Below are 20,881 nucleotides of genomic sequence, written 5' to 3'. Positions count from 1 at the left end.
CATTAGCATGAGGGAACATCGGAAGTGGAGGAGCTGAGACGGGAACTGGCACCTCCGGGATGCTATGGGACGCAGGCGTCCCAAGTGATGGCGTTGACCCCCTGTGTCACAACACCCAGCCCCATGAGAAATTTCACAGTTTGTGTCTTTCACAAACTTTGCAGGGGTGGGGAATGGCTGGCCCACCTGTGGACTGTATCTAGCGCATGAGATCCAAGGCCGCTGTAGATGGAATTTGAAATTCAATAAATCTGTAGCAGGCTAACTTGCCCCACCCACAGAAATCTCTTATTTAACGTCTGCAAACTTCATGTATTTCCTAAATATAACTTCAGGAACATCCCACCCTTCTTCCTCCTCCCTCTCCTGTTCCATTCTCATTTTTCCCTAAGATCTATTTTTTTTAAAGATTTATTTATTCATGTGAAAGAGTTAGGCAGAGAGGTCTACGATCTGATGGTTCACTCCCCAACTGGCTGCAACAGCCGGAGCTGCGCTGTTCTGAAGCCAAGAGCCAGGAGCTTCCTCCGGGTCTCCCATGCAGGTAACAGGCACCCAAAGACTTGGGCCATTTTCCACTGCTTTCCCAGGCCATAGCAGAGAGCTGGATGGAAAATGAAGTATCCAGATCTCGAACCAGCACCTGTATGGGATGCCGGGGCTTCAGGCCAGGGCATTAACCCGCTGTGCCACAGCGCCGGCCCCTAAGATCTATTTTCAATTAACTTTATACATATAAGATTATACTAAGTAAAGGTTTCAACAAACAGTAGGAGGAAAAAACTGTTCCTCAGCAGTTGAGACAAGGGCTGTTCAAAGGCATCGCATCACAAAGTGTCAATTTTGCTTCCATAGATTACCTTGTAGGTGCTGTATTAGTTACCATAGATCAGGGGAACATATGATATTTGTCCTTTTGGAACTGGCTTATTTCACTAAGTATGATGTTTTCCAGATTCATCCATTTTGTTGCAAATGACCAGATTTCATTTTTTTTTAACCACTGTGTAGAATTCCATGGTGTACATATCCCATAATTTCTTTCTTTTTTTTATTTTTTGACAGGCAGAGTGGATAGTGAGAGACAGAGAACGGTCTTCCTTTGCCATTGGTTTACCCTCCAATGGCCGCTGCGGCCAGCGCGCTGCAGCTGGCGCACCGCGCTGATCCGAAGGCAGGAACCAGGTGCTTATCCTGGTCTCCCAGAGGGTGCAGGGCCCAAGCCCTTGGGCCATCCTCCACTGCACTCCTGGGCCACAGCAGAGGGCTGGCCTGGAAGAGGGGCAACCGGGACTAGAACCCGGTGTGCCGGTGCCATAGGCGGAGGATTAGCCTATTGAGCCATGACGCCAGCCCATATCCCATAATTTCTTTATCCAGTCTTGTTGACGGGCATCTTGGTTGATTGTATATCTTAGCTATTGTGAATTGAGCTGCAGTAAACATGGGGTGTAGATAACTCTTTCATATGCTGATTTCATTTCCCTTGGGTAAATTCCCAGGAGTGTGATGGCTGGGATATATGTTAGGTCTGTATTCAGATTTCTGAGGTATCTCCATACTGTCTTCCACAGTGGCTGTATCAGTTTACATTCCCACCAACAGTGGATTAGGGTGTCTTTTCCTCACATCCTCACCAGCATTTGTTGTTTGTTGATTTCTGTATGAAAGCCATTCTAACAGGGAAGCAGGCTACCTTGTAAGCAGGTAATTTGCTGATGTCTGTGAGTGAAGGTGTGGATATGCAGATGCCCCTTGGCAGAGAAGCTCAGCACCCCTGGAGCAGTTAAGCCGCCAGTGAGGATGCCCACATCCTGCCTCTGAGTGCCCAGGTGCAAGTTGCAGCTCTGGCTCCCTGGTCCAGCTTAAGCTACCAGTGAGGATGCCCACATCCTGCCTCTGAGTGCCCAGGTGTAAGCTGCAGCTCTGGCTCCCTGGTCCAGCTTAAGCTACCAGTGAGGATGCCCACATCCTCCCTCTGAGTGCCCAGGTGCAGGTTGCAGCTCTGGCTCCCCGGTCCAGCTTGCTAAGGGAGGCAGTAGTGATGGCTCAAGGGACTGGGTTCCTGCCACTTACCTGGAAGACCTGGATTGAGTTTGACTCCTGGTTTGGGTTCCCTTTGGCCCCTTCTCCCCACCATTGTAGGCATTTGAGAGTGAAGCAGCAGATGGGAGCTCTCTCTGCCTCCCTCTGTGAGATGAATGAAGAAAAAACACTGTGAGAAATAAAATGAATTAGGATTGGTGCTCATTCCTTGGTGCTGAGCTGGAATAATAACCCCATGGAGAAGAGTGACATCCTCTGTGCCTCCCTTTCTGCAGAGGTGGTCACCTCAGTGTCACGTGAGCTTCCTGATCCATCTCCTCTCTTGAAACTTTGTTTTCCAGCTCAGCGCTGCCGTTGTCTTGAGCTTCCTTTGCCTGGAACAGAAGTGTTAATGTCTGGTTCGATTGAAAAGTTTTAACATCTGATCAGAATCCTAAGCGTGTTTTAGGTTCCTCAAGGTGGTGTTCTGAACTACCTTGCGTTCCTTCAGCAGTATGTAGGCAGAGCCTACCCTAGAAGATCCTGTGTCTGGTGGTAGGGTTAGGACCCACGGGGAACAGAGTTTGTGAGCAGGTGGGGAGTGAGCAGACACAGGCAGCCGTCTGTCAGCTGCAGGTTCCACTGTTACAGGTGCAGAGATGAAGGATGGCTTTCTTAGTTATGTCAGTGCAGGCAGCACTGTGAAAGGTGGATGCTTTGGTTGCTTGTAAGTTTCTTGGTGTTACGAACAGTTTGACTTGGAGCTGTATTAAGGGGTTGGCTTACTATTGGGCTTTCAGATACGCGCATGGTTAACTTAATGGGTAAAAGTGCCAAAACTGTTCTCCAAAATCATCGTACTGATGGTTACTGATGGTAGTTCACAGGAGAAGGTATTGCTCTACAACTTCACACAGACTTACTGTTACGAACTTCTGCCTTTTTTGTTTTTATAAATGTATATGTGCAGTATTTGACCTTTTTTTTTTTTTTTTTTTTTTGACAGGCAGAGTGGATAGTGAGAGAGAGAGAGACAGAGAGAAAGGTCTTCCTTTTTGCCTTTGGTTCACCCTGCAATGGCCGCTGCGGCTGGCGCATCTCGCTGATCCGAAGCCAGGAGCCAGGTGCTTCTCCTGCTCTCCCATGTGGGTGCAGGGCCCAAGGACTTGGGCCATCCTCCACTGCCTTCCCGGGCCATAGCAGAGAGCTGGCCTGGAAGAGGGGCAACCGGGATAGAATCCGGCTCCCCAGCCGGGACTAGAACCTGGTGTGCCAGCGCCGCAAGGCGGAGGATTAGCCTGTTAAGCCATGGCGCCAGCCAACCTTTTTTTAATACTTGTTTTTTGTTGTCTACTTGAAAGGCAGAGTGACAGAGACAGAAGGAGATACCACACATTTGCTGGCTCAATCCCCAAATGCCTGTGATAGCCAGGAGCCCAGAAGTCTGGGTCTCCCAAACACTTGAAACCTCTGCCGCCTCCCAGGGGAATTAGCAAGAGCCTGGTTTGGTAATGGAGGTGCTGGGACAGTAACCAGCCCTGTCGTGGGATGTGGCCATCCCAAGCAATGGTGTCACCCAGTGCTGCACTGACTGCACCTGGATTCTATTCCCCATAGCTTTGAGGTATAATGGTGCATATTATAAAAACAAATCCATTGCAAGTGTGCAGTTCAGTGAATTACAGTAAATTTTAGAGTTATTCAGTTATTACCACCATCTAGTTTGATAACAGTTCTACCACCTTGAAAAATTCACCATTATACCCTGTCTTGATTCAGTCTCTATAAATTTATCTATTCTGGACATTTCATATAAAGTCTTGTACATCTAGCTTCTTTGCTGTAGTATTTTTGAGTCTCACTCATGTTAGAGCCTGTTTCAGTATTCTTTTTGATTTTATTTGGGGTAGATGTTGTGTCACACTGGGTTAAAATGCTGCTGGCAATGCCTGCGTCTTGAAGCACCAGCTCAAGTCCTGGTTGTTCCATTTCTGATCCAGCTTCTTCCTAACATCCCAGGGAGGCAGCAGATGATGGCTGCAGTACTTGGGCCTCTGCCACCCACGTCGGAGACCTGGATGAAGTTCCTGGCTTCCGACTTGGGCCTGGCCCAGCACTGGCTGATGGAGGCATTTAGGAAGTGAGGCACTGGGTAGAAGAGTTATCTGTGTCTCTCACTCTGCGTTTCAAATAGTAAATACATCTTAAATATTTTTAAAAATTCTATTTTATCTGAGGGGCAGAGACGTGTAGAGAGAGCTTCCATCTGCTGGTGGACTCGATAAACGCTCGCAACACCTGGGGGATTGGATTAGACTGAAACTAAGACCTCAGAACTCAGTTTGGGTCTGCACCTGAGTGGCAGGGATCCAAGTACTGGAGCCATCATGTGTTGCATCTCGTGGTGCGCGTTTGCTGGAAGCTGGAATTGGAAGCAGAGCCAGGACTTGAACCAAGTACTCTAATGTGGGATGCTTGGGTCCCAAGTAGTGTCTTGGGTACAGCACCTGCTAGTTCCAAAATCTGCTCATTTAAATTTCTGGTAGGACATTGCACATTTTTTATGTTAAGATACTTAGTTTTCCTTCGATGTCGGCTCTTCCTATCATTGTGAAGCAGAATTCACCAAGCGTTGGATTGTTCACCCACTAATAGGGAACGTGAGCTGGGATTAGACCGTCGTGAGACAGGTTTATAATTAAAAAAAAAAAAAAAAGATACTTAGTTTTCGCATCTTTTCCTAATTATTTTGAAGTTGTTCATCTGTGATTCATGGTGGTACTTGTGTAATAAACTTGAGTAGTGACTGTTGAGAGAGGAATCCTGTTGACTGAATGATCTTAACACCTACCTTCTTCAGACCTTAACTTCGTAGAGGGGGCAGATTTCTACTCCAAGAATGGAACTTGTGGGGTGAGTGTTGTGGCGCAGTGGGTTAAGTTGCCACTTGGGATGTCCATATGCCATATTGGAATCTCTGGGATGAAGACCCACCTACTAACGTCCCGAGTACTTGAGCCTCTGCCACCCACGTGGGAGACTCAGATGGAGTTCCCAGCTCCTGGCTTTTACCTGGATCAGCCTTGGCTGTTGGGGGCATTTGAGGAGTGAACCAACGGATGGGAGGTCCCTCGATACCTCTCTTGTTTTTGCTGTTACTCTGCCTTTCAAATAAATGAGAGTAAATTAGCTAACAGATTGTGGCTATTAAGTTAAAAGAGCAAAATCACAAGTTAAAAAATTGAATTTGTTTTTTTTTAAAGATTTATTTATTTTTATTTGAAAGTCGGTTAGATAGAGGAGAGGCAGAGAGAGAGAGAGGTCTTCCATCCGATAGTTCACTCCCCAATTGGCTGCAACTGCTCGAGCTGCGCTGATTAGAAGCCAGGAGCCAGGAGCTTCTTCCAGGTCTCCCATGCGGGTGCAGGGACCCAAGGACTTGGGCCATCTTGTAATGCTATTCCAGGCCCTAGCAGTGAGCTGGATTGGAAGTGGAGCAGCCAGGTCTGAAACCGGCACCCATATGGGATGCCAGCGCTTCAGGCCAGGGCATTAACCCACTGCACCACAGTGCTGGCCCCTGAATTTCTAACATTAGAATTTCTGCATGAAAGTTGGGTTTTAAAGTTTATCTTAATGTAACCTGGACTAACTTTTGTAAACGGTAAGTACCTTGCTGTGTCTGCTCTATGTTGAAGGAGCACTAATTCTGATGCATTCATACTCAGAAGGTCATGGAATTGATGCTTGCTTCTCTGTTTGGTAGGAAGCCGTAGAGAAATACGAAGAAGTGCTGCATAACTTGGAATTCGCCAAGGAGCTACAGAAAACCTTTTCTGGACTAAGCCAAGATGTGAGTGTGTTTGCTTTGCCTTCTTGATAAGTGTAACCACTAATCCTGAAGAAAGTGTTATGTGTAATGGTGGAGCTTTATCATACGGGCTTCCCATGGTAGGGTACACGGGGTTTGCACTCCTCTGAAGCCTGAACAGTTACTACCAGGAGAGTTTCAGATGCATGTTTTGGAGGGCTTAAGTGTGGCCTCACTGCTTGGGAGATGGTCCGTGTTGGCAGTCAGACTCCGACCTCTAACCACGTCACTTGGTAGTTACAGTGGATCTGTGTTCTTCACTGAGGATGTGTTCTTCCTGGGTCAGGGTCTTAGCGTTAGGAGGCCCTTATCAGCGTGTGAAGGGAAAAGCCGCTGCCTGCAGTGCCGGCGTCCCATATGGGCGCTGGTTCTAGTCCCGGTTGCTCCACTTCCAGGCCAGCTCTCTGCTGTGGCCTGGGAGAGCAGTGGAAGATGGCCCAAGTCCTTGGGCCCCTGCACCCACGTGGGAGACCCCGAGGAAGTTCCTCCCTCTTGGCTTGGGACTGGTGCAGCTCTATCCCTTGCCCCCAGTAGGAGAATGAAGCAGCGAATGGAAGACCTCTTTCTCTCTCTCTGCCTCTCCTTCTCTCGCTCTTTCAAATAAATAAATAATAAATCTTAAAAGGCCCTTTAAAGGTCTTGTTCAGTAGAAGAAGTTTCTTGATGATTTGTGCCAGTGGTGGGGGGAGCACATTCCATGCAGATCGTCTTTTTTTTTTTTTTTTTTTATTACCCATTGTTTACAGTGGTCTAAGAATCTCTGCGGTCTTCCTCCACTGGAATACAAAGAATGGTATCTAGGCCGAAGACCTCTGTCATCACAGTCCGTGGAATATAGTTCAGTTCTGGGTTTTCTGGGAGGGGATAAGAGGTAGCACACGGATCTAAGGTGGAATCACATGGAGCCATCAAGCTGTTTTGCTTGGTGCTCTGTTAATGCAGGTCCAAGATGCCTGCTTTTCTTGTCAGCCACAGCCTATTTTAGCTCACACATTTATCACTTAATTTTAGTAGTTTTTTGCTAATTGCACAGTTATTAAATATTTATTTAAAAGGCAGAGACATCTTCCATTCATTGATTGACTCTCCAAATACCTGCAGCCATCAGGGTCAAAGCCAGGACCAGGAACATTTTTTTTTTTTTTAATTGATTTATTTGAGAGGTTGAGTTACAGACAGAGACCTTCCATCTGTAGGTTCACTCCCCGTATGGCCCCAGAGGCTAGCTGAGCTGATGTAATGGCAGGAGCCTCTTCGGGGTCTCGCATGCAGGGGCCTAAGGACCTGGGCCATCTTCCACTGCTTTCTTAGGCCGTAGCAGAGAGTTGGCTTGGAAGAGGAGCAGCCAGAACACAAACCGGCCCTCATATGGGATGCTAGCACCGTAGGTGGATCTTTAGCCTACTGTGCCACAGCATTGCCACCCCCCCCCCCTTTTTTTAAAAATTTATTTTTTTGAGAGAGTTACAGAGAAACGGCTAGGAGCTTGGTCTGGGTCTCCACGTAGGTGGCAGGGACCCCAGTATTGGAAGCCATCACTTGGTGGTTCCCAAGGTGCCCGTTAGCGGGAAGCTGGGCCAGCAGAGGAGCCGGGATCTGCAGCAGGCGTTCCAGGACGGGATGTGGTATTCTAAGCAGGTTCTTCACTGCTGTGCCCAGCACCAACTCCTTTTTATATTGAAACTCCGTTCTGTGCCAGGCACTTAGGTCATAACACTTGATGCCTACAGCAGTCTGGGCTGTGAATGTAAACAATCTCTTTGTTCAGGTAAAGCTCCTGAGTCTTGGGTCTTCCTGAAAGTCACGTGTCGCTGAGTGGGAGAGCCAGGATGGGACCCCGAGTTCTTCTGGGGTGCAGAGGGAGCTCTCAGCTCACCACTTCTTATCAGTCCCCACTGAGGGTTTTTTTTAAATTTATTTTAATTATTTTAAAAGCAGAGTGAGGGATAGACAGAGATCTTCAGTCTGCTGGGTCACTCCCCTAATGGCTGCAGTGGCCAGGGCTGGGTCAAGCTGCAGGCAGGAGCATTGGGCCGCTTCTGGGTCTGCTGTGGGTCTCCTGCTTGCCCGGGTGCATTAGTGGGAAGCTGGATCAGAAGTGGAGCAGCCGGGAATAGAACCGGCGCCCGTATGGTGTCCTCCTTGGTTGGTGTGATGCTTGCCATTCATTGGCTGGGGTTGTTCGTTCTCAGTCATGGGTCAGACAATTCTGTCGGGCAGTCACGTTGCTTGGGAGCAGGAGCAGGGTGTTTCCTGTATCCTCAGCTAGAAGGACGCACACTTTCATCCGAGTGTCTGCCTCGGTAAGAAATGGCTTTTTGTGACAGATGATCCTGATCTGGGACATGATGTGTTTTGTGGTACTTGAGTCATTGACCAAGAATCTTCTGTCTTGTGGCTTGGCCGGCTGTGTAGTGGACACTGGTGTTGGGTTGGTGAGTGACACGGGTGCAGATACGAGAATGAAGCCATTTGGTGCCGTGCGAGCTGTGGTGTGTGTGGGGTTGTTAAGTGGTGGCTGTTCCTGGGCCCATGCCTTAGGCGAGGCTTTAAGGTGGCATAATTGTGCGACGATGTTGATGATACAAGGCTTTACGGTGCTGTCGTCCTTTGGCATGGAGTAGACCCAGGGCTGCTGTCGCCACAGACACAGTATTTAAGGGAAAACCTAAGTGGCGCTAATTTTCCATATCCTTGTCCTCAGCTGAGTATTAGAGGCTACAGCTGTCTTCAGACCGGTGGGCGAACTTAAAAAATAAAATTTCCACTTTTCCTCCTTTGAAGAACACGTTTGCTGTGGTTGTTTTCTGTATTGACTTGTGAGACAAGTCTGTTAGTTTTTGTTTCCTTATACTATACCCTGTAGCCTTTGGTCGGTTGGAAATAGACCATTTGAGCTGACATTTTTCCTCTGAAACATGAGCAGTACCCCACATCTACGCCAAAGCACTTGCTAACAGAGTTGGCCTGCGAAGGCTTGATGCACGTTCTAGGAAGAGGTAGACTCGAGGTCAGCGTGCAGCCCAGAGCCGGATGCTCTGCTTCCCACCTTCCTGGGGGCTTGGAGGTGCTGGGTGCTGAGTCGGTTGTCGGGGCTCATTGTGCCCTGGTTCCCCGAGACTCAGCGGTTCATTGATTGGTGGTTTCCGTGGCCTGTTGGCCCAGCTGTGGGGTTTTGTGAGCGCTCGTGTCTCCCATGCGGGTGGAGGGTTGTCCCCCTCAGTGACTGTCGGTTTCCACAGCTGCTGAAAGCGCAGAAGAAGGCCCAGAGGAGGGAGCACCTGATCAAGCTGGAGGCCGAGAAGAAGAAGCTGCGGACCATCCTGCAGGTGCAGTACGTGCTGCAGAACCTGACGCAGGAGCACGTGCAGAAGGACTTCCGAGGGGGCTTGAATGGGGCAGTATATTTGCCTTCAAAAGAACTCGACTACCTCATTAAATTTTCAAAACTGACCTGCCCGGAGAGGAACGAAAGTCTGAGGTAAGCTTGGAGAAGGTTTGCCTGAAGTTGGTCACATAGCACTTGGGCCGTGTAGTTACGCATGAAGTTAGGAGTTAACGGAGAAGGCGTTAATCTGCATCTGTTTGGGAAGTCTTGGCTGGCTCATACTTAAATAGAGTGGACAGATTGTCTAGAAGGAATGTGAATTTGAATGGTCTCTTATCATGCTTTTTAATTATAAAACTGATTGTAATGATGTCTGATCAGGTTATAACCATACAGAAGTCCTGTTATATATAATATTCATAGAACATTATTTTTAAGATTTACTTATTTGAAAGGCAGAGTTAGAGGCAGAGATTTTTTTTTTTTTAAATGTTATTTATTTGGAAGAGGAACAGAGAGAGAGAGCAAGACAGAGACACAGACACACACACACACACACATACACGGAGAGATAGAGCCAAAATCATCCACCCACTGGTTCACTCTCCAGATGGCCACATCTGCTCCAAGCAGGGCCAATCCAAAGCCGTGAGCTTCTTCTGGATCTCCAGTGTGGGCGCAGAGGTCCAAGGACTTGGGGCATCTTCTACTGCTTTCCCAGGAGCATTAACAGGGGACTCGATCAGAAGGGGAGCAGCTGGGATGGGAACTGATGCCCATATGGGATGCCAGCAGCTTTACACACTATGCCACTTGGCTGGCCTCAAGAGAGATCTTCCACCCTCTGGTTCACTCCCCAAAAGGGTGCAATGGCAAGGGCTGGGCCAAGCTGAAGCTAGGAGCCAGGAGCTTCTTTCATGTCTCCCATGTGGGCACAAGGGCCCAAGCACTTGGGCCATCCTCCACTGCCTTCCCAGGTGCATTAGCTTGGAGCTGGATCAAAGTGGAGCAGCTGGGACTTGAACCAGCACCCATATGGGATGCCTGTGCTGCAGGTGGAAACTTAACATGCACTGCTGTAGCACTGGCCCATAGAACATTATTTTAATTTCAGAGTCTTTGGCTTTGTGTACCTGCTCTACTTCTGTAGAGGAAAAGAAAATTTAAGTTGGCCAAAATTATAGTTAGGGTTATTTTGTGTTTTTATTGTGTCCTTAGCCAATACTGAGACAGCCATCTGATCCCCTCAGTTTTTTCCCTGTGGTTTCCCATAAGCTGTTTTTGTTAAATGGAGTTGAATGGATGTTTCTACTTCAGCTTTGTGAAACCCAGGTTGTTCCATATTGGCATCTGTCAGCCATGGTTAAGTACAGTCAGACTTGAGCTGTTACTAGAGATCATTCACAGAGAAGCCTCGTGAAACTGAGTTACCTGTGCATGGCCATTTTCTTTTTAAAGATTTACTCATTTAATTTTAAAGTTAGAGGGGAAGAGGGAGCGTGAGCAGAGGGATCCTCATCTGTTGGATCACTCCCCAGAGAGCTGCAGCGGCCACTGCTGGGCCAGGCTGAGTCCATGAGCTTCTCCTGGGTGTCTCACGTGGGTGGCATGAACCCAAACGGTAGGCGGTGTTGCACTGCTTTCCCAGGCCGTTAGCAGGAAGCAGGGTCTGAAGTGGAGCAGCGGGACGTGAACGGCGCCCTCCTGAGATGCTGGCATTGCTGGCGGCAGCTTACCCCGCTATGCCACAGCGCCGGCCTCGGCCGTGTGTACTCTATCATTACCTGTTGGATCTCTTGCTGCTTCCTTCTCACTTAGGTGGGTGCAGGGGAGGCAGCTTACTTTAACAAGTGAAATATAAGAAAAACAGTTAACAAAATAGGCTGATCTCTTTAAGAAATGCAGCTCGGGTGTCCATTCGGCCATTGCTGTGTCTAGGACGCGCTCGTGGTCGCTAATGATGCCGCGTTGGCAGCTGTCACCTCTTGTTCATCTATTGCTCGGTGGTTGTATTTGGTAAAATCTCTGTTTTAGGTATTTTAAGGAAAAACTATCTCATTTGAAATCCATAAATGAGCATTGTCACCTTTTATCAATTTTGATTATTTCCAAAGAGTGAAAAGACAAAGGTAACGTTGGAATGTTGTGAACGGGCCGCGGTGCACACTGTGCTGCCCCGTCTCTCTATGTGCTTCTGAAGCCACTCTGTTCTGCTGCTGCTTTTCCTTGTCAGTGTTGAAGACCAGATGGAGCAGTCGTCCTTGTACTTCTGGGACCTTCTGGAAGGTAGCGAGAAAGCAGTAGTAGGAACGACATGTGAGTCTCTTCTCTTCTGGATATAGGGATGTCTGGAGGTTTAGTATGAAGTAGAGGGGCTACACTGTGTCCGTCAGAGCTTACATGTCTCACAAGACTGGAGTCTTTGGGAGAGGGATCCCTTGGTTTAATTCTGTTAAAAGCAGCCATCATATAACCTTGTTCACAAAAATAGAATGTAGAGAGAGCTTGGAAGTGGCGGATCAGTGTGGTTTGGGGACAAGAGCTAAGCACCAGTTTTGGCTTCAATCCTACCTTGAATGTTTTGGGGTTCGGTTTTCTATTCTGCATGGTAAAACCTACTCTACTCAAGAATGCTACATCCACACATCTTTAGTGTGAGGGCCTATCGACCAGATCAGACCAAGACAATATGATAGGTCAGTGGCGTTGTCTGTGGAAGCATTGCTTTTTCTCCATCTGGAAATGCAGTGCAGGGAGTGAGTCCTTTTGGCTTCCTAAATAGCCTTTGGCCAAATGACCAAGTACCAGGGGCTGGGTGTCAAGTACTTAGCTTTTTTGTATTCGCTTAGGATAATGAAAAGTCACTAGGAGCTGGCAGAATGTTTTATTAACTAGTGATTATTTCCTTTCTAAAAAAAAAAAATCCGAGTATGTTTAACTGTTCTAAGATTTCTAAGACCTTTCAAATTTAAATGTCAATTAAAAATTTTCTTGGTTAGGAAAATTGGGGAAAAGTTTCACAATTTCTTTATGTTTTAAGGCTTTATTTATTTGAGAGGCAGAATTACAGACAGAGGTCTTCCATCCACTGACTCACTCCCCACATGGCAGCAATGGCTCGATCTGGGCCGATCTGAAGCCAGGAGCCAGGACTTTCTTCCGGGTCTCCCATGCAGGTGCAAGGGGCCAAGCACTTGGGCCATCTTCCACTCACTTCCTAGGCCATAAACAGAGAGCTGGATTGGAAGTGGAGCTTCCAGAAAATGAACCGGTGGCCATAAGGGGTGCTGGCATCGCAGGCAGAGAGGCTTAGCCTACTATGCCACATTGCTGGCCCCTGACATTTCTTGTAAAATTAAGTATGTGTTTAGTATGAATAAACAGTTATTTGTTTAAAAGTCACAGGCAGAGAGAGAGAGGGAGGTCCTCTATCCGCTGGTTCACTCCCCAAGTGGCTGCGACAACTGGAGCGGGGCCAATCTGAAGCCAAGAGCCAGGAGCTTCTTCAGGGTCTCCCATGTGGGTGCAAGAGCCCAAAGAGTTGGGCCATCTTCTGTTGCTTTTACAGGCCATAGTAGAGAGCTGTATTGGGAGTGGAGCAGCCAGGATTTGAATCAGTGCCCAGGTGGGATGCCAGCGCTGCAGGCAGTGGCATTACCCACTATGCCACAGCATCAGCCCCCACAATTACATTTCTAATTCCCAAGAAAAATGAAAACATGTTTGTAAGTCCTTGTACATGAAAGTACCAGCTTTATTTATAATAGCCCCAAACTGGATATAGCCTAGATGTGTATCAGCTGAAAACTGATAAACAAAACGTGTAACTGTGTGGTGGAATCTGCTCAGCAGTTAGAAAAAGGAGTGAAAATTGATTCCCATAAGTGCATATATAAATCTCCAAAGTAATTACTCTGGGTGAGGGAAGCCAGACCCTCTGCCCCCCAAAATGAGTCCCTATTGTATTTGCATGAAACTGTAGGAAAGACAGTGTTAGAACAAGAGCAATTGCCAAGAGCAGTTGGCAGCCACTAGTTGCCAGGGGACTGGGGAGGGCTGGGTAGACACAGGGCTCTGAAGGGGCTTTGATGGCTGATGAAGATGGTCTGTGTCACGGTTCTGGTGGACACTTGACTGCATCTGTGCAAGTCGTACACTTTGAATAGGTGCATGTTGTTGGTGAAGCATCAGAGCTGATTAAAGAAGAACTAAAGTGACATGGTACTTCTGTGAAAGGGGGACCACTGAGATCAAGTTGGAGTACTAAGCTCTTACTGGATATGGAAGAGGACTTAGCCCTCATGCCTGTGTTTAGTGCAGTGACTTTACTGTCACTTGAAGATTTTTCTTGATCATCGAATGGTGATGTGCCAGGAGAGATGCAGATCACAATCCAAGACTGAAATCTTAACCAAGGCATCTCATAGTTTAGACAGACATGTCAGTTTTCTAAGACGGCATTCCTCCAGCTGAGCGATGCTCTTTCCCTGCTCCGAGCCCTTCACTGATGGGAGGTAGAGAAGTTGCTAGTTGTGATGTCCTAGAGGAACAGGACTTGTTTAACAGCTCAGGGAAGGAGTTATCTTGTGACATATTGGAGTTCTTGATTAGGACCTTTGGTTTTTAGTGATTAATCCAGAGAGACTTAAATGATGCACTGAACTTTCAGATTTGGATCTTTAAAATTTTGTATTATGAAGCATAAAACCAAGATGGACTGTACATGTCCTTTTCATAGAACCGACCAGTTAATCTGAGTCTCCCCAAAGTAAAGTACTGTAATGATGCAACTAGAATTAAGGTTTCTGTTCCTATTAATTTTCAATGGACTAGTAGTTGATGTGATACTAAGTCTTAATCCGTCTTTCTTAGATAAACACATGAAAGATCTACTGTCTAAACTGCTGAACTCAGGCTATTTTGAAAGTATCCCAGTTCCCAAAAATGCTAAAGAGAAAGAAGTATCTTTGGAGGAAGAACTGCTGATACAGTCTGAAAAGAAAAAACAGTTGTTGAAGACTGAACCTGTCAAAGAGTCAGGTTTGTTGTGATTGTCGATACTCTGTCTAGTAGTTGTGTGATGAGTCGAATCATCCTGAAATGATGGCATGATTTTTTTTTTTTTAAGACTTGAGAGGCAGAGTGACAGAGGAGGAGATACAGAGAGAGGGCGAGAGCTGTCTTCCATCTGCTGGTTCACATTCCACATGCCAGAAACAGCTGGGGTAGTGCTGGTTGGAGCCAGGAACTAGGAACTCAAACTGGGGCTCTCACATGGGTGGCAAGAAAAGAAGTGCTTGGGCTGTCGTCTGCTGCTCCCAGGTGCGTTAGCAGGAGGTTGGGTCAGGAGTGCTGAGTGGGTAGGACTTGAACCAGACCCTGCAGCATGGATGTGAGCATTCCAAGTAGAACCTTGAGCTGCAGTGGCACAACGCCTGCCCCGGTGGCCTCATGTTAGTGTGTCAGGTTGTACATGCAGGTGAAACTTGCAGGAAAATTATAAGTTTTTTTTTTGGACAGGCAGAGTGGATAGCGAGAGAGAGAGAGAGAAAGGTTTTCCTTTTTGCCGTTGGTTCACTCTCCAATGGCCGCTGCAGCCAGCGCATCGCGCTGATCCGAAGCCTGGAGCCAGGTGCTTCTCCTGGTCTCCCATGCGGGTGCAGGGCCCAAGCACTTGGGCCATCCTCCACTGCCTTCCCGGGCCATAGCAGAGAGCTGGCCTGGAAGAGGGGCAACCGGGATAGAATCCGGCGCCCTAACCGGGACTAGAACCCTGTGTGCCGGCGCCGCAAGGCGGAGGATTAGCCTGTTAAGCCACGGCACCAGCCAGGAAAATTGTAAGTTTTGAAAACATCTCTAGTCTATATTTCCATGGTTTATGGAGTGAACCTTAATAGAAACATAAGGTTAAACTTTGTTCCAGTATAATACATGGGTTAAAATTAAGTGTGTCTGAAATTTGAGTGAATCTCTCTGTTAAACTATAGGTAAGATAATTCCATTTAAAGTTGTTTAAAATGTAAGTTAACGATTACAGTATTAGAGTAGAATGTTGATTCAGGGAAAAAAGTCACCAAAATTTTTAAAGGAAATATGCTTTTCAAATTAGTGTTTAATGGGGAAAGAAATATTTGCAGCAATTGGCACTTTTGATGGTATTTGTTTAGGTTAAATAAGAAATATCTCTGCCTAGGAGGTGGGGGAGGCAGTTTGTATTTTTTTTTATTTATTTTATTTATTTATTGACAGATAGTTAGAGAGAGGGAGACAGAAAAAGGTCTTCTTTCCATTGGTTCACCCCCCCAAATGGCCACCACAGTCAGAACTATGCCGATCCGAAGCAGGAGCCAGGTGCTTCCCCCTAGTGTACCATGCGGGTGCAGGGCCCAAGCACTTGGGCCATCCTCCACTGCACTCCCGGGCCACAGCAGAGAGCTGGACCGGAAGAGGGGCAACTGGGACCAGAACTGGCAGCCGAATGGAATGCCGGCGCCGCAGGCAGAGGATTAACCAAGTGAGCCACAGCGCTGGCCCCTAGTTTGTTTAAATATATATATATATATATATATATATATATATATATATTTAAGGTTTATTTATTTATTTGAAAGAGGGGGAGAGAGAAAGATCTTCCATTAGCTGAGTCACTTCGCAAATGGCTACAACAGCCAGGGCTGGGCCAGGCTGAAGCCAGGAGTTTAATCCAGGTCTCATGTGGGTTCAGGGGCCCAAGAGCCTAGGCCGTGCTCTGCTGCTTTCTCAGGTGCATTAGCAGGGAGCTGGATAGGAAGTACAGCAGCTGGGAATGGAACTGGTGCCCATGTCAGATGCCGGTGCCACAGGTGGTGGCTTCACCCGTCATGCGATGGTGCCAGCCCTGGAGGCAGGTTCTTGGAGCCACTAGTAAAAGCCAAGTCATCGCTCAAGTCCTCTCCCCTTTGGTTCTTTTTTTTGGCAGGCAGAGTGGATAGTGAGAGAGACAGAGAGAAAGGTCTTCCTTTTTGCCGTTGGTTCACCCTCCAATGGTCGCTGCGGCCGGCGCACCGCGCTGATCCGAAGGCAGGAGCCAGGTGCTTCTCCTGATCTCCCATGCGGGTGCAGGGCCCAAGGACTTGGGCCATCCTCCACTGCCTTCCCGGGCCATAGCAGAGAGCTGGCCTGGAAGAGGAGCAACCGGGATAGAATCCGGCGCCCCAACTGGGACTAGAACCCAGTGTGCAGGTGCAGCAAGGTGGAGGATTAGCCTGTTAAGCCACGGTGCCGGCCTCCCCTTTGGTTCTTAGTATCCAGGCCAGTGCTTGGTCCTCTGCTAACCCTAACATGCCTGTGGGGAGGTCCTGTTCCTCCAGGAGATTTGAGCTGTGATCCCAATTGGGGAAAAGAATAGTTTCTAAAAAGAAGAGACAATTGTATTTTCTACCAGAAATCACTTTTCTTTTTTCCCCAGAAACTAAGGAGTACAGACTTCACGCACTTCTTAAGAACAACTAGGAAAGTAGTCTTCCCACCGGGCTCGCCTTCACACCCCTACTCCCAGCCCGCTTCCTCTTCCTCCTCCTATTCCCATTCTTATTTTTACTAAGATCTATTTTGAATTAACTGTATTCACATGAGTAGCTCTATACTAAGAGTTCAACAAATAGTTGAACTGTGCAAAACCTGTTTTCAACAGTAGAGATAAGGGCTGTTCAAAGTGACAGCATCTCAGCAGAAATCAATTTTTAACTGAAACTTACAGCAAAGTGTCTTGTATGTGAGAGCCAGTGGGTACTTCAGAACGTTCATGGAAAAATGGAAATTTTAGAGGTGGATTTATTCATTTATTTGAAAGGCAGAGTTACAGAGAGGCAGAGGGAGAGACAAAGAGACCTTCCATCTGCTGGTTCATTCTCAAATGGCTGCAGTGGCCAGAGCTAGGCCAGGACGAAGCCAGGAGATTATTCCAGGTCGTCCATGTGAGTGCAAGGGCCCAAGGACTTGGGCCATCCTCCACTGCTTTGCCAGGCCATTAGCAAGGAGCCGAATCAGAAGTGGAGCAACCTGGACTCGAACTGGCACCCTTATGGGATGCTGGCACAGCACTGGCCCCTGGAAAATGGAATAAAATGATAAGTTTACTTTGGTCCAGAAATGTTTGAAATTCAGGTTGTTTCCTTCTTTTATATTTTTATTTATTTATTTGAAAGTCAGAATTCCAGAGAGAATTTTGATTCTCTGGTTCACTTTACAAATGACTACAACAGCTGGCTAGGCCAGGCTGAAGCCAGGATCCTGGAATTCCATCCAGGTCTCCCACGCAAGTGGAAGGGGCCCAGACACTTGGACTATCTTTTTTAAATTTCTTTATTTTTTTGACAGGCAGAGTTAGAGACAGAGAGAAAGGTCTTCCTTCTGTTGGTTCACCCCCCAAATGGCCACTGCGGCCGGCGCATCACGCTGATCCAAAGCCAGGAGCCAGGTGCTTCTCCTGGTCTCCCATGTGGGTGCAGAGCCCAAGCACTTGGGCCATCCTCCACTGCCTTCCCGGGCCACAGCAGAGAGCTGGACTGTAACAGGAGCAACTGGGACAGAATCCAGTGCCCCAACCAGGACTAGAACCCTGGGGTGCCGGCGCCACAGGCAGAGGATTAGCTTAGTGAGCTGCGGTGCCAGCCCACTTGGACTATCATTTGCTGCCTTCCCAAAACTGTTAGCAGGGAGCTGGATTGGAAGTGAAGCAGCCAGCACTTGAACCAGTGCTCATTTGGGATGCTGGTATTGCAGGCAGCAGATAACCTGCTGTGCCACAATGCTGGCCTCGTTAATATTTCATAAAATAAGTGTTGCATGAACTTTTTGAAGCCTCATCCTCCTAGGTTCAACTAGCCTGGGACACACATTTTTGACCAACATCGTATTTATGCTTTTTAAAAAATTGCTTTTCTGAATCATCTGAAATACATTGATGGAATTGTAACCAGACTAACAACTTAGAGAGCGGGCGTTTGGCCTGACGGGTAAGGTGTGCACGTCCCATTGCAGAGTCCTGGCTTGGATAACTGACTCTGTGTCCTGCCTCCTGTTAATGCACACCCTGGAAGGTGGCTGTGACCATGGCTCACGTAGTTGGGAGACCTGGATTGCATTGCTAGCTTGTGGCTCCAGCCCGCCCCAGCAGTTGGAGCCTTCTGGGACAAGTGAACCATTAGACAGGAGCATTCTCGTTGTGTCTGTCAGATAAATAAATTTATTTCCAAATTGTATTCAAGCGTTTAGATAACCCAATGATTATTTACTGTTATTTTATCTTCCCAGAATCTCTCATGGAACTTGCACAGCCAGAGATACAGCCGCGAGAGGTAAGATGCCGAGAGGCGATTGGCGGATGGCGTCTTTTAGACTTGTGTGTGGTGTCCCGGTCAGGAACAGAGGCTCCGGAGCCAGACAGCCTGAGCTTGCAGCTTCCGAGCTTAGTGACTTTGGCAAGAATTCAGGCCTCGCTGTGTCTGGTGTCCCCGTGTGTAAGATGGGCCTGGAGATACTGTCTGTCTTGTGGGCTTATTGTGGGGATGAAAGGAGTCCCCTAATTCTGAATTACTTAGAATTTTGTCTGCTATGCAGTAAGTGCTCCAGTGTTGGCTGCTGGACCTCTCTGTTAGGGTTTAAAGAGGTGCAGGATTTTGCTGTGTCCACATTTTACGTGCACTGCTAGTAGAAAGTGTCTTTGCTTTTGTGAAGTGACATTTAAATTTGTGGGAGCCGAACAGAACGGGAGAAGCAGAAGCGTGGTATAACTGACATCTCAGGGAAACAGCAAAGGCTGATGGAGGAAACTCCCGCTGAGGGTGCAGCAGCAGCGCTGCCTGTTGCTGAACTGTGCCCTGGCTTACCTCTGAGCGGAGTGTGGTGGGTGGCAGGGCCCCGAGGCCAGGAAGGGCAGAGGAGCCGTGCTCAGAGCGCTGTCCACGCGATGTGGCCGCACGGTGTGCACTTCGGTCAGTCTTGAGCGAGTCAGACACGTTATTGCTTTTGAAGAATCAAACTTCACATTTCTGTTAAAGTTAGGAAAAAAGAAGCGTGCTAGGAGTGGGCATTTGGTTCAGTGGTTACGATGCAGCTTGGGATGCCTGCGTGCCACTTTGAGAGTGCTTGGGTTCAACACCTGCTTCTGCTTTCAATCCAGCTTCCTGTAATGTGTACCCTGGAGGCAGCAGGCAGTGGCTCGAGTAATTGGCGATCGGCTACCCAAGTAACTTTAGTCCCTGACTGCAGCCTGGCCCAGACCTGGCTCTGTAGGTACTGGACGAGTGAACTAGGCAGATGGGAGGTCTCTCCCTCTCCTCCCTGTCTCCTATTCACATTTGGAAAGAAAAAGAAAACAAGTTTTTGCACATTGGGTATAGGAATACTAACAGTTGGTTTGAAATTTGTGACCAGTGCGTTCTTTCTCTGGCTTAGTTTCTTAATAGACGCTATATGGCGGAAGTGGACTATTCTGGCAAACAAGAGGAAGAGCAGTCGTGGGAAGCAGATTACGCTAGAAAACCAAATCTCCCCAAATGTTGGGATGTGCTCACTGAGCCAGATGGCCAGGAGAAGAGACAGGAATCCTTCAAGTCCTGGGAGTCTCCCAAGCACCAGGAGCTCTCGAAGCCTGTGGTGTCCTCTGAGCCGAGGAAGCAAGAGGCCCCAAAGCTCAGGTCCTCCCTGCAGGACGAGCTGAAGAAGTCTGGCGTCTCCAAGGCCAAGGCGGCCCCCAGCCAGGGGAAGCAGGAAGTGCCCAAGGCCAAGGTAGGCTGCGCCCAGGAGGAGCAAAAGAAGCAGGAGACCCCAAAGCCGTGGCCAGGCCAGCTGCAGAAAGAGCAGGATCCAAAGAAGCAACCCCCAAAGTCCTGGATGCCTTCAGTGCAGAGTGAACAGAACCTGTCCAAGTCCTGGAGCCCCGCCGTGTGCGAAGACCAGGATTCAAAGCCGCTGGAGCCCCCAAAGACCTGGGAAAACGGTGTGGAGAGTCAGAAGCGCTCTTCAACGCCGCAGGCACAGACATCTCCAAAGTCCTGGGGTGCAGCTGCCGCGAGCCTTGTACCTAATGAGCAGCTCCTGCCCAGGAAGTTCAACACCGAACCCAAAGATGTGAGTAGTTCTGTGTCTGCCTGCCGCTGTCCCACAGGCACGTAAAAGGAGCTGGTGGAAAGGTGGTGGTGCAGTGGGTTAAGCTGCAGCCCCGGACGTCCACACCCCGCATTGGAGTGCTGGTTCAAGTCTGCGCTCTCTGCTCCTGGGAGGCAGCAGTGAGCACACAGTCCTGGGGTCCTTGCCACCCAACGTGGGAGACCCCTACGGAGCTCAGGGCTCCTGGCTTCCGCCTGATTGTTGCAAGCATTTGTGGCAAGAGCCAGTAGATAGAAGGTCTTTCTCTGTCTCTCCCGCTCTGCCTTTCACGTAGATGAAAACAACTTTTGATTTTTCTTTTTATAAAGGAACTATAGTGATGGTAACTTTTTAGTTCTATTTAAAAACAGTAACAAAGAAATGAATAGTCATTAAGTTTTTGAGTTAACTGTTTAATGGGTAGATTTATTTTCCCTGGAAAGGTGGAAGTTAACCTAAGGTGTCTGGGTGCGTAACCTAAGATGAGGTTTTTTTTTTTTTTTTCCTTAAAAGATTTATTTATTAAT

The 20,881-nt window shown here is 48.0% G+C and overlaps 1 protein-coding gene across 7 annotated transcripts in view; it reads left to right on the top strand.

Moving 5' to 3' along the window:
- Nucleotides 1-20,881, top strand: part of CAPRIN2 (caprin family member 2) — a 48,205-nt gene that overhangs the window by 8,416 nt on the left and 18,908 nt on the right. For all 7 annotated transcript variants that reach the window (XM_062195032.1, XM_062195031.1, XM_062195030.1 and 4 more), the window contains 6 exons: nucleotides 5,792-5,878; nucleotides 9,139-9,377; nucleotides 11,458-11,540; nucleotides 14,097-14,264; nucleotides 18,519-18,562; nucleotides 19,662-20,336. In XM_062195032.1, the coding sequence (XP_062051016.1) occupies nucleotides 5,792-5,878; nucleotides 9,139-9,377; nucleotides 11,458-11,540; nucleotides 14,097-14,264; nucleotides 18,519-18,562; nucleotides 19,662-20,336 (1,296 nt within the window). The remainder of the gene's footprint in view (nucleotides 1-5,791; nucleotides 5,879-9,138; nucleotides 9,378-11,457; nucleotides 11,541-14,096; nucleotides 14,265-18,518; nucleotides 18,563-19,661; nucleotides 20,337-20,881) is intronic.

The sequence above is a fragment of the Lepus europaeus genome, chromosome 6 (genome assembly GCF_033115175.1).
Source record: "Lepus europaeus isolate LE1 chromosome 6, mLepTim1.pri, whole genome shotgun sequence".
NCBI lineage: Eukaryota > Metazoa > Chordata > Mammalia > Lagomorpha > Leporidae > Lepus > Lepus europaeus.
Note: the sequence above shows the minus strand (reverse complement) of the source record. Positions and strands in the feature narration are given on the sequence as shown.